The following is a 14,921-nucleotide window of genomic DNA, read 5'->3' on the forward strand; positions in this document are numbered from 1 at the left end:
TCAAGTCGTTTAGCCAGATCCACGATACCCAATGACAATATGGAAAGTTCAAGGCGAAGGCCCATCCTTTTTTAGGGCTCGGCCTACGCCCACGAAGTGGGAGGAGTTTCGAGCTCCTAATGTTAAAGAGAAAAAAAAAGGATCTCTAGGGCTTTGGCGAGACACATTCCTTAGTGTGTTATGTAATCTGGCCAGTGATTCGTCTTCGCTGTGGTGTCTTTTTAATAGCCTTGAAGTGATAGGCTAAATGTCGTTTTCGTCGGGCATGTGTAGCATTTTTCGTGCGTGTGCGCGCAAAGAAGTACATTAATTATAATTAGGAGCTGTCAGGGTGCCTGCGTAAGTGAATCCAGATGGCCGGGCGCGTTCACCATTCAGCAGCGCTCAGCGCGCAGCTGCTGCATGCCAGGCCGGGAAAGGGCTTCATTAGTTCAAGAACAAGAGTCTGACGTTCTGTCATGGGCTGTTCTTTTAATCTCAGTTTCATTTTTTTTCTGGAATGGTCCGTGGCCGGTGTGAATGGAATTGTTCTCTCGAGTTTATTATGTTTTTCTTTGCAGCAGCTTTTGTTTTCGGAGCTGAGGTAATGAATTGCAAGCTGGCAGGCAGCGCCTTTTAGAACTGTTCGCTTTCTGGGCAGAGTCCTGCAGCGGTGTTGAACTTCAGCATAGTCTGACAGCCTGCTGTATTGTTTGTATTTTCCCATACTGCCTGCGTCAACTTTTTTCCACACACGAATTTCCAACAGTTTTGTTCTCTCTGAATAATGCGCCTTGTTACTTCCTTCAGACAGCAAGCAGAGTTTTAAAGGAATGATTCAAGGAGCCCGTCAGTTGTTGACACAACGAAAGGTGAGGTAACTGTTTGCTTGCAGTTACGGACCTTCGTTTGGGGTTTTTATTGGTATTGTTTTTCCTAATGGGATTGGTGTTTGCGAGAAAATTGACTGCCCACAGCTGCGCTTGTAAGACGCGCCTGGCAAAGCGTGTCACGAGGGCTGCGTGGGGCCGATACAGATGCTCGCGCCCTATCAACATTGGGGACTGTATATGGACCGTCGTGCTGAAAGGCGGAGCAACAGAAGTAGGTTTCCGTTCTTGACTTAAATTCTATTCTTCCGAGCTCTGGGAGAAACCCCGAATGGAATCTAGGTATCCTGCTAGTTGCAGCGTTTGCGCGATGGCAAAAGAGGAAGTGTGCTAAGTTTTATTTTTTTTAATTTTTTATAAAGTAAAGAACATTGGTAGGAAAGTTTGTAGAACTCCCCAAGTCTAGCAACTCGGAACACATACTTTGATTATGTCATTTTTAGAACAGTCTGCAAAAAGAATTCATTTCACAACTTGTAATAATGTCATGCCTTTTATTAGGCATCACCTAACTCGTGTTTTAGTCATCACAGGAAAATTGTATTATTTTGTTAGTGGGCCCAAAAAAACAACCACGCGCCTTCTACACACAAACTCATTGCACGAGTCTTCTTGAATAGATGCAAATGTTTTTCCCAAACGTTCTCAGAAGAATTTCTGTGACGTCTAACTGGCTGATGTTGCTTCCTTCCTTCCTTTATTCATTGCATATTAATGTTTTCTTATGAGCTATGTACAGACCAGAGCCGTGCAGTGGAAAGTTCGTTGTGTGGACTTCTGTTGACATTTAATACTAACAACCAACCCTCCAGACCCTCTTTTTTTCCATGCCTTTCCATTCTGCTGATGTTTTTCTAGTTTTTTTATCCGATCCAGCGACTATCGTTAAAAAAAATGTTAACAGTTTTTTAAACTTTGTTCATAACTTTTTGTCAAGACGCAGTTGAGTGCATAGTAACTTAATTAAGGCTATTGAATTACTATTTCTTTCAGTACTGCTTCACATTCTATTTTTTTTAATGCAGCATTGGTTTTCGAGAACAATTATTGTTTTTGTGACATTCGATTACACCCAAGAGCTTTTCCTACACAATACGGAACTCCCACCCGCCTTTCACAATTCCAATCCCAAACACAAGTGCACAAGTTCTTGCTGCTGAATTTTGAAAAGGCACGTGAAGTGGGAATCAGAGTGCAGAATCAGAGTGCAGTTTGAGAGTGCAGAATGCAGTTTGAGAGTTGAGACTGCAGTTTGAGAGTGCAGTTTGAGAGTGGAGAGTGCAGAATCAGAGTGCAGAATCAGAGTGCAGAATCAGAGTGCAGAATCAGAGTGCAGAATCAGAGTGCAGAATCAGAGTGCAGAATCAGAGTGCAGAATCAGAGTGCAGAATCAGAGTGCAGAATCAGAGTGCAGAGTGCAGAATCAGAGTGCAGAATCAGAGTGCAGAATCAGAGTGCAGAATCAGAGTGCAGAATCAGAGTGCAGTTTGAGAGTGCAGTTTGAGAGTGCAGTTTGAGAGTGCAGTTAGAGAGTGCAGTTAGAGAGTGCAGTTAGAGAGTGCAGTTAGAGAGTGCAGTTAGAGAGTGCAGTTAGAGAGTGCAGTTAGAGAGTGCAGTTAGAGAGTGCAGTTAGAGAGTGCAGATTGAGAGTGCAGTTTGAGAGTGCAGTTTGAGAGTGCAGTTTGAGAGTGCAGAATCAGAGTGCAGATTGCAGTTTGAGAGTGCAGTTTGAGAGTGGAGAGTGCAGAATCAGAGTGCAGAATCAGAGTGCAGAATCAGAGTGCAGAATCAGAGTGCAGAATCAGAGTGCAGAATCAGAGTGCAGAATCAGAGTGCAGAATCAGAGTGCAGAATCAGAGTGCAGAATCAGAGTGCAGAATCAGAGTGCAGAATCAGAGTGCAGAATCAGAGTGCAGAATCAGAGTGCAGAATCAGAGTGCAGAATCAGAGTGCAGAATCAGAGTGCAGAATCAGAGTGCAGAATCAGAGTGCAGTTTGAGAGTGCAGTTAGAGAGTGCAGTTAGAGAGTGCAGTTAGAGAGTGCAGTTAGAGAGTGCAGTTAGAGAGTGCAGTTAGAGAGTGCAGTTAGAGAGTGCAGTTAGAGAGTGCAGTTAGAGAGTGCAGTTAGAGAGTGCAGTTAGAGAGTGCAGTTAGAGAGTGCAGTTAGAGAGTGCAGTTAGAGAGTGCAGTTAGAGAGTGCAGATTGAGAGTGCAGATTGAGAGTGCAGTTTGAGAGTGCAGTTTGAGAGTGCAGAATCAGAGTGCAGATTGCAGTTTGAGAGTGCAGTTAGAGAGTGCAGTTAGAGAGTGCAGTTAGAGAGTGCAGTTAGAGAGTGCAGTTAGAGAGTGACAGTGAGTGCAGTTAGAGAGTGCAGTTAGAGAGTGCAGTTAGAGAGTGACAGTGAGTGCAGAGTGACAGTGAGTGCAGAGTGAGTGCAGAGTGAGTGCAGAGTGAGTGCAGAGTGACAGTGAGTGCAGAGTGACAGTGAGTGCAGACTGACAGTGAGTGCAGAGTGGCAGTGAGTGCAGAGTGGCAGTGAGTGCAGAGTGGCAGTGAGTGCAGAGTGGCAGTGAGTGCAGAGTGGCAGTGAGTGCAGAGTGGCAGTGAGTGCAGAGTGGCAGTGAGTGCAGAGTGGCAGTGAGTGCAGAGTGGCAGTGAGTGCAGAGTGGCAGTGAGTGCAGAGTGACAGTGAGTGCAGAGTGACAGTGAGTGCAGAGTGACAGTGAGTGCAGAGTGACAGTGAGTGCAGAGTGACAGTGAGTGCAGAGTGACAGTAGAGTGCAGAGTGAGTGCAGAGTGAGTGCAGGGTGAGTGCAGAGTGAGTGCAGAGTGAGTGCAGAGTGAGTGCAGAGTGAGTGCAGAGTGAGTGCAGAGTGAGTGCAGAGTGAGTGCAGAGTGACAGTGAGTGCAGAGTGACAGTGAGTGCAGAGTGACAGTGAGTGCAGAGTGACAGTGAGTGCAGAGTGACAGTGAGTGCAGAGTGACAGTGAGTGCAGAGTGAGTGCAGAGTGAGTGCAGAGTGAGTGCAGAGTGAGTGCAGAGTGAGTGCAGACTGACAGTGAGTGCAGAGTGACAGTGAGTGCAGAGTGACAGTGAGTGCAGACTGACAGTGAGTGCAGACTGACAGTGAGTGCAGACTGACAGTGAGTGCAGACTGACAGTGAGTGCAGAGTGGCAGTGAGTGCAGAGTGGCAGTGAGTGCAGAGTGGCAGTGAGTGCAGAGTGGCAGTGAGTGCAGAGTGGCAGTGAGTGCAGAGTGACAGTGAGTGCAGAGTGGCAGTGAGTGCAGAGTGACAGTGAGTGCAGAGTGACAGTGAGTGCAGAGTGACAGTGAGTGCAGAGTGACAGTGAGTGCAGAGTGACAGTGAGTGCAGAGTGACTGTAGAGTGAGTGCAGAGTGAGTGCAGAGTGAGTGCAGAGTGAGTGCAGAGTGACAGTGAGTGCAGACTGACAGTGAGTGCAGAGTGACAGTGAGTGCAGAGTGACAGTGAGTGCAGAGTGACAGTGAGTGCAGAGTGACAGTGAGTGCAGAGTGACAGTGAGTGCAGAGTGACAGTGAGTGCAGAGTGACAGTGAGTGCAGAGTGACAGTGAGTGCAGAGTGACAGTGAGTGCAGAGTGACAGTGAGTGCAGAGTGACAGTAGAGTGCAGAGTGACAGTAGAGTGCAGAGTGACAGTAGAGTGCAGAGTGACAGTAGAGTGCAGAGTGACAGTAGAGTGCAGAGTGACAGTAGAGTGCAGAGTGACAGTAGAGTGCAGAGTGACAGTAGAGTGCAGAGTGACAGTGAGTGCAGAGTGACAGTGAGTGCAGAGTGACAGTGAGTGCAGAGTGACAGTGAGTGCAGAGTGACAGTGAGTGCAGAGTGACAGTGAGTGCAGAGTGACAGTGAGTGCAGAGTGACAGTGAGTGCAGAGTGACAGTGAGTGCAGAGTGACAGTGAGTGCAGAGTGACAGTGAGTGCAGAGTGACAGTGAGTGCAGAGTGACAGTGAGTGCAGAGTGACAGTGAGTGCAGAGTGACAGTGAGTGCAGAGTGACAGTGAGTGCAGAGTGACAGTGAGTGCAGAGTGACAGTGAGTGCAGAGTGACAGTGAGTGCAGAGTGACAGTGAGTGCAGAGTGACAGTGAGTGCAGAGTGACAGTGAGTGCAGAGTGACAGCAGAGTGACAGTGATTGCAGAGTGACAGTGAGTGCAGAGTGACAGCAGAGTGACAGTGAGTGCAGAGTGACAGTGAGTGCAGAGTGACAGTGAGTGCAGAGTGACAGTGAGTGCAGAGTGACAGTGAGTGCAGAGTGATAGTGAGTGCAGAGTGACAGTGAGTGCAGAGTGACAGTGAGTGCAGAGTGACAGTGAGTGCAGAGTGACAGTGAGTGCAGAGTGACAGTGAGTGCGCAGAGTGACAGTGAGTGCAGAGTGACAGTGAGTGCAGAGTGACAGTGAGTGCAGAGTGACAGTGAGTGCAGAGTGACAGTGAGTGCAGAGTGACTGCAGAGACAGTGTGTCAGGGTGCACACTGTGTGAGTGTGCAGAATGAGTGTGCAGGGTAAACAGTGTGTGACTATGCAGGGTGACATTGGGAGTGTGCGGGTGAGCAGTGTGTGAATGTGTAGGGGCAGTGTGTGAGTGTGCAGAAAACACCACACACACACATACACCACACACACATAACGCACACACAAACCACACACCTCAGTCTCTCAACACCACACACTTGTCACCACTCAACACAACACACTCACCACCACTCACTCCCCAGGCTCACCCCCACAGACTCACCACCACACACTCACCAGCACACAGAAAACAACACACACAACAACACACCCCCAGCCGTCAATGAATGCTTTCACCATGCACAAACACCAACAACCATCATCCATCTGTGCACGCTTTTTTCAAGCACACACCCACCAGCCGTCAGTGCACCCTTCCACCAGGCACACACACCTCCAGCCGGCAGTGCACTTTTCCACCAAGCAATCGCAGTATGGTACACTTTACTTTTAAACATATTCATATAAAGCACAGCATGCCACCATTGGTAAAATTACAATTCAACCAACATACTTCCACTACACACCACATGCACACACTACATAACACATGGCAAAAAGACATTGGCATTTACAATGCCATTAGCTCAAACTCAAATAAATCCGAGCCCGATTGCATTTCTAATGCTTGTGTTAAGATGCAACAAGACCCTTTATTTCGCGAGCTTCGTCAATGATCATAATAAACATATACAGGCTTCCTCTGCAGATCTACGGCTAACCAAAACCAAACGTTAGAGGAGGTATTTTTCCCCTCTTGTTTAAATTCTAAGAAGTTATCCTATAGAGAATAAAAAGGGGAAGGGGCCAAACAGCAGACAAAATGGTACTAAATTACCTGCATGTTAGTCATTCTTACAAAAATATCATCATCGACTTCAATGGTTAGCCTTTACTGGTGAAAAACCCAAATCTGATAGAGGTGTAAATAGGAACATGAGGAAATATACAGCACATAAGATTTGACATCAGAGGTGGTTGCAATTCTTTCAGGTTTTTTTAAAGATTTGCTTTTATTAGTTTTGTGTGGAAAAAATAATATAACAAGCAAGGTGATGTTCAGATAATTTAAATAGCTTGTTTCTCTCATAGGCGAGGTAGCAGCACTCCATCGTCAGGTGAAAGGCAGTGTTACCTTGAAGTTTAACAAACAGGCAATTTAGGGCAGGCTAGCGCACCCAGTGGGAGGCATGGACCCAGTTATCTGTGTGCGTGCTCAACAGAGAACATGGGGGTAAAGGTGCTTAAAGACATTTCCCAGCATTTGTTTTCAATACAGTCTTCCATTCAGCCCATGGCAGTGGATTTGGTGATGGTAAGAATCTGCAAAATGTTTTGGAATGGGCATGCCTCCAAGTCCTCAATTTTAGCCTTGATTACCTCCACAACGCGTTCCACAGCAGATTCCTGCTGCACCACCTTCTGCATCTGACATCCTCTGCTGGGGATTGTCAAACTTATGGTCATGTTTATCAATGTGCTCCTTCCTTCAGTTTAAATTGTATGTCAATGTAGCAATGTTATGGTTAATCATGAATAAACTTGGTTTCATGTCAGTCAGAAGATTGCAGACCCAGCCCAGGCAAGCATCACTAATGTACAATCCGCGGGGGTTGGGTGTGGGGAGTTGGGTGGGTGTTTCAGATGCCCCATACCCTCTAGTTCAGGGTTGCTATTTTTATTCTTAAACTACACAGGAGATCACAGCACAATACATGGCCCGGCCACCCCAGTCCCAATTACTCCACATTTGCCAGGTAACGACTCCAGTCTACATACCCAAGCCTAATGGAAGTCAATCTTGCTCATTTTTTCTCTCACTCCAAAAGAAATGAAGACACTTTCATTTTTGTACCCGCATTAGTCATCACAAGGGAAGGGGGCAGGAGAATGCCCTTGGTATCAGCGCCCACGCCCAAGTTTATGAGGCAAATTTGGACTAAAATTCATTAATCTACCAGAGCTGCTAATACTTTAAATCCCTTTTTTGTGTCTCGGCTCTAAGACAGGGAGCATGCGCTGTCTTGAACCGAGACAGGGTGTATCTACATCGTGGGCTTCTGCCAGTCCATAGGCTTGCTATTGGCTGTAACCATAGTCGCTCCATCCTTATCACCATTTGACAAGGGATTGCCTAGGTCATTCACCTTCCCCGAGAGCACCAATCTATTACTGTAAACATACCAGCAGCCACTTTCTAGCTTTTGTTCCGGGACCATTTTTTTGTTGTAATTAAAGGGTGGCCGTCCCCCACATTAGGAGCACTGCATTGGATATGGAGATAGATATAGATATATATATCTCAACCCAAAGGTAGTGCAGCACTTTTGACAGTCCCGTCACACATTAGCAGCGCTATAGCTCGCTGTGCAGGCTCTTTTTGTTTAATTTTTTGTTACAATATTTTTTTACAGCTTGAACTCAACCTGAAGATATTGCAGCGGTTTTTACTGTCCCGCAACATATTAGGAGTGCGGCACCTCTCTCTGCTGGCTCCGTTTGTTAAATTTTTTTAAAGATTTTATATAGCGCAAACTCAACCCGAAGTCTTTGCGGCAATTTACTCTAGCACCAGTTACCTTACACAATGACACATTTTAATTTTGTTTAGACACTGGGAAATTAAGTGATTTGCCCACAATCACAGGATATTGAGCCCACACCGAGACTTGTGTTCAAGTACTTCATCTGAGTGCTTGTGCTTTCAGGCTCGGTCATAGAGCAAACAAATAACAGTGAATTGAAGAGTGATGGTGGTTCTCTTTAACCAATGTAAACTGCATATTGAAAGGTCTGGAGGTGCAGTGCGCACTAGCGCCTAAACTCTTCCACCGCCGTATCCTCGAGCACAATTCTGCTCTTCGCTGCCGCAAGAGAGCTTGGTGAAAGTAAGCTGAGCATTGTTCAAAAGTAAATTATTTTCTAGCTGAACTGCTTTGACACATGTTTTTTATCCTGAAAAAAGGTATCATGAGTGTTTAACTTTGCAAAATTCTCAATCCACCATAGATTTTTCTTTAAAATATAAGCCCTCTAAAAAAGAGAAATTAGATCCCGTCTACTCTGCTCCACGCAATCCAAGTTTCTGACTCGATGTAGGGCTTGCTAAATGATATACATTTGATCTAAAAAAGGAATTTTAGTTAATAGTCACTGTAGCAAATAAAACTGTTTGAGGAATATTTATTGTTTTATATTGTATATAGTGTCACCAGAGATTTGACGCATTTGCTACCAACTAGAACTTAAATAAGAGGAATGGCTGCACTAATGAGAAGACAATACACGAACTGCTGCAAGCATTATCTACCATCTAATAACTTTTTCTGAACATACATTATAATTTGAATGCTATTTAAATGGAACAAACATATACAACCAATATCCAAGGAGCATTTATGGGTTACGCAGTTACAGTCAATGAATTCTGCTTTATTGTCACCTCTTCAAATGTCTGACGATTAAAACAAATGCCACATGTCTTCCTATTGGCTTACCGTTCTCTTCAGTAGTACATGTGGATAGCAACTTCCAGATGAGGTAAGGTCCTCCGAGAATAACAGCAAAGAAGAGGAAAATAGGCCATGATTTAGCTGAATTGGAGACTCCATGCTCCTGTCCAAGGACCGCTATGGAACCGGCACTTTCTGTCCAGAGATCCTCATTTTCACTGTCCGTCCTTAGACCCAGGAGTCGCTGCAGTCGTCTGTAAAAATACTGCAGAGTTCTAACCAAAGCAAAAACTGAAAACACTTTGGAAAAGTGTATTTTTAGCCTGGAGAAATGGTTGGCTACATCCAGAACTGCCCGGAAGCTGTTGTAGACAGCAGAAAATGTTGCATCCATCATCATACTTACGGAGGAAAAAGCATGCACAATGCTTTCGATGGACTGAAAAGCACCTCTACTGCTTTCTTCAGCCTGACGGACAAACTGGCTTGGCTGAATGTCATCAGTTCGGAACCGGTTATAGTTCATCCCACTCATGCCACCATAGCCATAGCTGAATGGACTGTAGCCTCCTCCATAAAGTGAGCTGCCGCCATATGAACCATAGCTGGGAGAAAAGGAGTTGTAAGACGGTCTGAACCCACTGAGGCTGCTGTTTCCAATCGGTTGTGTTGGTCTTGGCATGACAGGTGGCGGCACACGGGTTAGCATAGGTTGTGAAGGTCTGGTCAGAACAGAAGCATTTGTTCGCAGGTCTGCAGATCTAGAGTGCAAGAGAACCACTTGTTAGAATTAATGGTACATCAAAAACCAGCTATGTACAAACCATGCGTGCCCAATCTCTGCAGCTACCTGAAGTTAATGCTACTTTAAAAAAACAACGCTAGGAAGAAGCAACATTATTGGAAATCGCATTTGGAAGAAGAAACCGTGAAGTCACAATCTTTACTGCATTTACTACAGGACTTAAAGGTGGAGTTGGGGAGGGTCACACCTTTCAGAGAGATGTACACGTGATTTACATACAGCATAGCCTTTACAAGGTTGCACTAACAGTGGCATACTATAAAAGCCCGTAGGTATGTCTAGTCAGCTTCAATTATGTACTGGCGTAGCCACATACAATATTTGTGATGAAACTAAGTCCTGTGAATAAGTGTCACTTCTTCACTGGACAAGCTTGAGATTCTAGCTGGTTGTAACATACACTGGCACATTCAACCATTTTTGTCTCAATGGGATGTATTTTTCTGGTGGAGTAAAATTCACTTACAACCACAGAAAATATGGTAGATGATTAGCTTGAAGTGATAACCATAGAAGGTAATTAGTGCAGCTGTTTTGAGTCTTCTAATCACCATTAGCAACAAAAGAATATGCTGCTTAAGAGGATGGAAATTTGCTACTTGGCAAACTGTAAAGGATACTCGTTTTTTTAATATGTGGTTTTTTAATAACCGCTTCGGTGGAGAGATGATTGTGGCTCCTTGAAAAACAATGAAGCTCCCAGAAGCAGTGAGCGAAATAATTTGCAGCTTCACCCTGGTTTAATTGGTTTTAAAGAACTGGCAAAAGGTGCGTAAAAGTAAACTCACAAAGCTATTCAGTGATCTCCACATGACTTGAAAAGAGGCCATTGCTTTTCCAGAATTTAAGAAGACTTTACTTACATTATGAAGTGGCGGCAGCTACTATTGGGTGCAAGCAAAACTAACTATTAGATGTAGGACTATAAATTAGTAATCTCTCTACAGGTAACAATGATGCACCTTGTTCAAATGTTATTGGCAGTGTACTGGGCTTTTGATTAGTGCGACCATCCTACAACTGGTCTTTTATCTGCTTGAGTTAAATTGGGGAACAACAACAGGAGAGACAGCAGTATTTGGCCAGAAAATCGAATGGGCATTACGAAAACGCCTCTATCTAGCAGAATTACTGTACGACTGCTCATGTCAGGGCATTGGTTAGTGGAAGAATGGGAACCATCTCCACCACAAAGGTAACCTGTATTAGAAAACAAGACCTGGCTCTAGCCACAACATCAATACTTGTACAGGAATATCCAGCTCCTTTCATTGCCAAAGATGTTGGGTCCACAACAATGAACTGTGAAAATGGCAACACTCCTTTACTGTTCTATTTTAGCAGACCTCCTAAATAAGACATGTCATCCAAATATTCTTAACATTCTTTCTTTGGTGGCATTGTAGACAAAACAAAATCCTGAATGAACAAATGTGTTTAATTAAATAGAATGACTGCTACTTACAAGGATAATACACATATAGCCGATGATTAGGGAGACCATGAGTAACAGTCCCAATATTCACACTGAACATGGCCACAAAATAGTAGTAAGTATTTCATTGGACAGATGCAAAATAAATGTCATAATTAGTGCTTGCTGCAATGCATCATGGGTAAGCGGACTTTGCCAATGCTCGTTTTCCGTGTCCTCACTTGTCATTTCATATAGACTACAGACTGCAATTCTACTGTCTGCCAACAGAGGTCCTCAAGTGGGTTAGGCTGTAAATTAGCCTGTGGGTCTGCTGTCATGAGTAGAGTGGTATTAGACTTTAGTAGTACATTAAAGGAAGGATGTGGAGTTTTGGTTTCACTTCTCAGACAAAATGTACTTTAAAGGAAAAACAGGGCTTCATTTAAATGGACTGGTGTCAGTGAGAAATATTAACTTCACTGGCACAATCGACTTAGAAATTGCATTATTTTGCGTATCTTGAAATGGCTGCATCTGGAAATTTGGCACAAGCTTTCAGCCGGTACGCTTATCCCATAGAAGCATACCTTTGTCTTTAAATGAAATCATTTGCCATCCATTAGCTGTTTTGCAGTGGGGAAATACTACACTATGCATACATCCTACAGCTTGATGAAAACTGCATGCATATGTGCGTTAGGTGTGCTTTGTTCACGATATCAGCCCTCCCGTCCCTTTTGTTTGTTGAATGTTGTCATTCCATATCATGTACAGTGTAAATCGATTCATAAAAAGACATTGGTTTACCATTCATTACAGTAACATGGCTTTTACACACTATAGTTTTCCAAACTGAATTCTGCCATGAATACCTGAACCCGAAAAGTATGTACAGCAAATTAGGTCTTTGGGCCATTTGTGCATTATATTCTAAGAGCTCTGAATATAAAAATCAGGAGGCAGCCCGATAAACCCCACAAATTGTACAAAATATTACCCTCACACAGGAAGCGGAGTTATTGCATATTCTTTTAGACCGGGTGTGGATAGTACTGATATATTACGTTGCCAATCTCATTTGCTTGCTTCTTACATGATGGTTTTCCTTTGTCTTCTAGTGTTTGGCTCTCTGTTACTTTTACCATTTGGTGGCGATAACTTCCCTCAACTTCCCCACCTGATCTTCCCCTTCCTGGCATTTTTTTCTAAATTATTATCTTTTCTATTTTACCAGGCTCAGCAGCTGCAATTTGCTACCGAGTCGCTCAGAATCTGAAAAAAGCATTCTCAAAGTCAAAAGGCTTGCATCACATCAATGAAAAGTGAGACCTAATGGCTTTGCAAATTCAGGTTTTAAGAAGCATATCATAGGAGATCTAAATGAACAAACATATCTGATATCAAGAAGGCATGGTAAGCCAGGCTAAATTAGTCTACATAAAAAGGACCAGTACTAAAACGTCTAATATAAGCAGCTGAAAGAAAGTACTTTAATAATTGTATATGCATAGGTGTCTTTTTGTTCTCTTTTCTACTAAATGTTTCTTAACTTCATTACCTATGCCAAAAAAATGCTTTACTCGCTCTTAAATTGGAACGATTGTTGTGCTTTGGATTAGATACATTGCAAGTTATTCTGTAATGTATGGAATACAGGATGTATCAAAGTGATTGGAAATAGGACACAGTTAGAATGTAGAATAGAAACACTACCTAGATGCATAGTAAAAACCGGTCTCAGAATAAATTGGGCAAAACCTAGCTGAAATGGCCAGCACAGCCCATGATGCAGCTTGTTTCTACGTCGTCAGATTACTACTGTAAAGGGTAATATGGTGAATTTACTGTGTGGAGATAGTAAAGAACTCTGTACACAAAGGTCAGTACAGGTACTAAAGGATGAACAGTAACATTTCCATACCAGCATAGGGTGCTGGTATCAATAAGACCAGTTTCCTTGATGAAAAATGTTATGCTGCTACACTTCTTCTATCGCTTTCTAAATATTTGGTTGGTTCTGAACTAGAGAACTGAACTAATTTACTTCTCACCACCTCTAGCCTCATCTTGAAAGATAGCTCAGGAGTTGCAGTTGATAACCTTCAATTGCATTTGACACAGGGTGCACTGTGGATTTCCGATTTGGAGCTCTACTAACTGCACAGCCTTACGGAGTACTGAGATGGATGGCATCTGAACACACAAGATATTAGTTCTGGAACGGGATCTGTACCTTCAGTCATTGATGGAGGCGCTGTGGTGGGTCTTCCACCTTGACCAACCCCTACCCTTATTTGTCGAGGTAGCATGTCACTGCTGGTCTTGGTGACGGACGAGAATTGAAAAGTCTTTAGCATATGCACCCAGCATTCCCTTGTGATCCATGGGGCATGGCACATAATGGACAATATGTCCAAAAGGTTGTATTCAGTGTTGGCGATCTGTGTTATTCAGGGATCCAATACGCATTTGGTTAATTTAGACATATCTACAGAATTTCCACAGAAGATTATAAGATGCGGGGTGGGCTGATATTAGGCAATTGGACTTGTGATAAAGAAATGCATGGAGTGCTGCAGACACTGTTGATCCTGGGCACTGGTAGAAAGGTGATATCAACAGACCTACTGGTCTTTGTTTTGCTTAATCATACATGCAGTACATTACTACAGGGGCATGTGCTCTCTCCATCTCCTAAAAGGCCATTTGTCGCTGATGTGGGGTGAGTTACAAGAAACCAGACATGAGGAATATTCTTTACACCTACCTTTTCACCGGAGTGTGGTGCCACCACCAAGTTTGCAGAGTAACACCAATCACTTTTGTATGTTGAAATAAAGCGCGACTTGGATGTTGCTCAATTTTTAACGTGTGTTTGTAGTTACTTCATGAGAATAACCTCGCTACCAGATACTAAGCGAGAATCTTGCATGTTTTTTGTTTGTTTACATCAATTTATCTTATGGGTGTTCACTTGAAATCAAAAAGACAAAGATGGCGACATACAAATGACTAGGGGGTCATACAGTTCTTGATGAAAGCCTTGTGACCTTTTGGGCACCAGGGAAGGCTGAAACATGGTGACTGAATATGATGGTGGGATAATTTCCCTGGGAAAATCGGAAAGCAAAAAAAATAAGTGATTTTTTTTCTGAGCCAATTTTACTTGCTCATTAGTGACTGACTTGCCGACAACTGACAAAAACAATCATTCTGCTTCTAAAAATCGGGATTTATTTTTGAGTCCTCAAAGGGAGCACTCTTTAAGCAACTAGCAACAACCCCACTTAAGAGGTAAATTCAGGCTTTCTCATTACAAACGGGAACAGCACAACAGACGCTTAAATAGGGGATCGAATGACCATACAGTGAGTTTCCAAGCAAAAAGAGCAGTAAACTCAAACACAAGTAAGGCAGAGCGTCTAAACTTAAGAGTTATTGCCTTTTGAACAATGAAGGAATAAAGTTTACACTACCCTAGTATCACGCAACGCCTGCTTCATACTAATACAATTTTACATATAACAGAGCTTATTTAACTCTCCACAGATCAATTGAAACTTTCACTGCACAAACGCAGTTGGTTCGCCGATACCTTGCACCGGATGCAGATTTTTAAAAACATTTTGGACCTGTCCATCTCGTTAGATACTGGCTCGAGATTATGGAGCATCTGGTGTGGTTCATTTGCCTCACCATCTGCGATAGCTGTGACATTCTACTGGAGAAGTTTTGCAAAAGTGTGCAAAATGAGGCAGAACCCCACCAAAGCACCTTAGGTGCTACCTCTAAGCAAAATAATCGCCTCTGCTACTCACTGAGA

The 14,921-nt window shown here is 43.5% G+C and overlaps 1 protein-coding gene across 1 annotated transcript in view; it reads right to left on the bottom strand.

Moving 5' to 3' along the window:
- PEX13 (peroxisomal biogenesis factor 13) overlaps positions 1-14,921 on the bottom strand; it is a 149,776-nt gene that overhangs the window by 20,981 nt on the left and 113,874 nt on the right. The window contains exon 2 of the mRNA XM_078649300.1: positions 8,922-9,637. Within this exon, the coding sequence (XP_078505426.1) occupies positions 8,922-9,637 (716 nt within the window). The remainder of the gene's footprint in view (positions 1-8,921; positions 9,638-14,921) is intronic.

The sequence above is a fragment of the Lissotriton helveticus genome, chromosome 6 (genome assembly GCF_964261635.1).
Source record: "Lissotriton helveticus chromosome 6, aLisHel1.1, whole genome shotgun sequence".
NCBI lineage: Eukaryota > Metazoa > Chordata > Amphibia > Caudata > Salamandridae > Lissotriton > Lissotriton helveticus.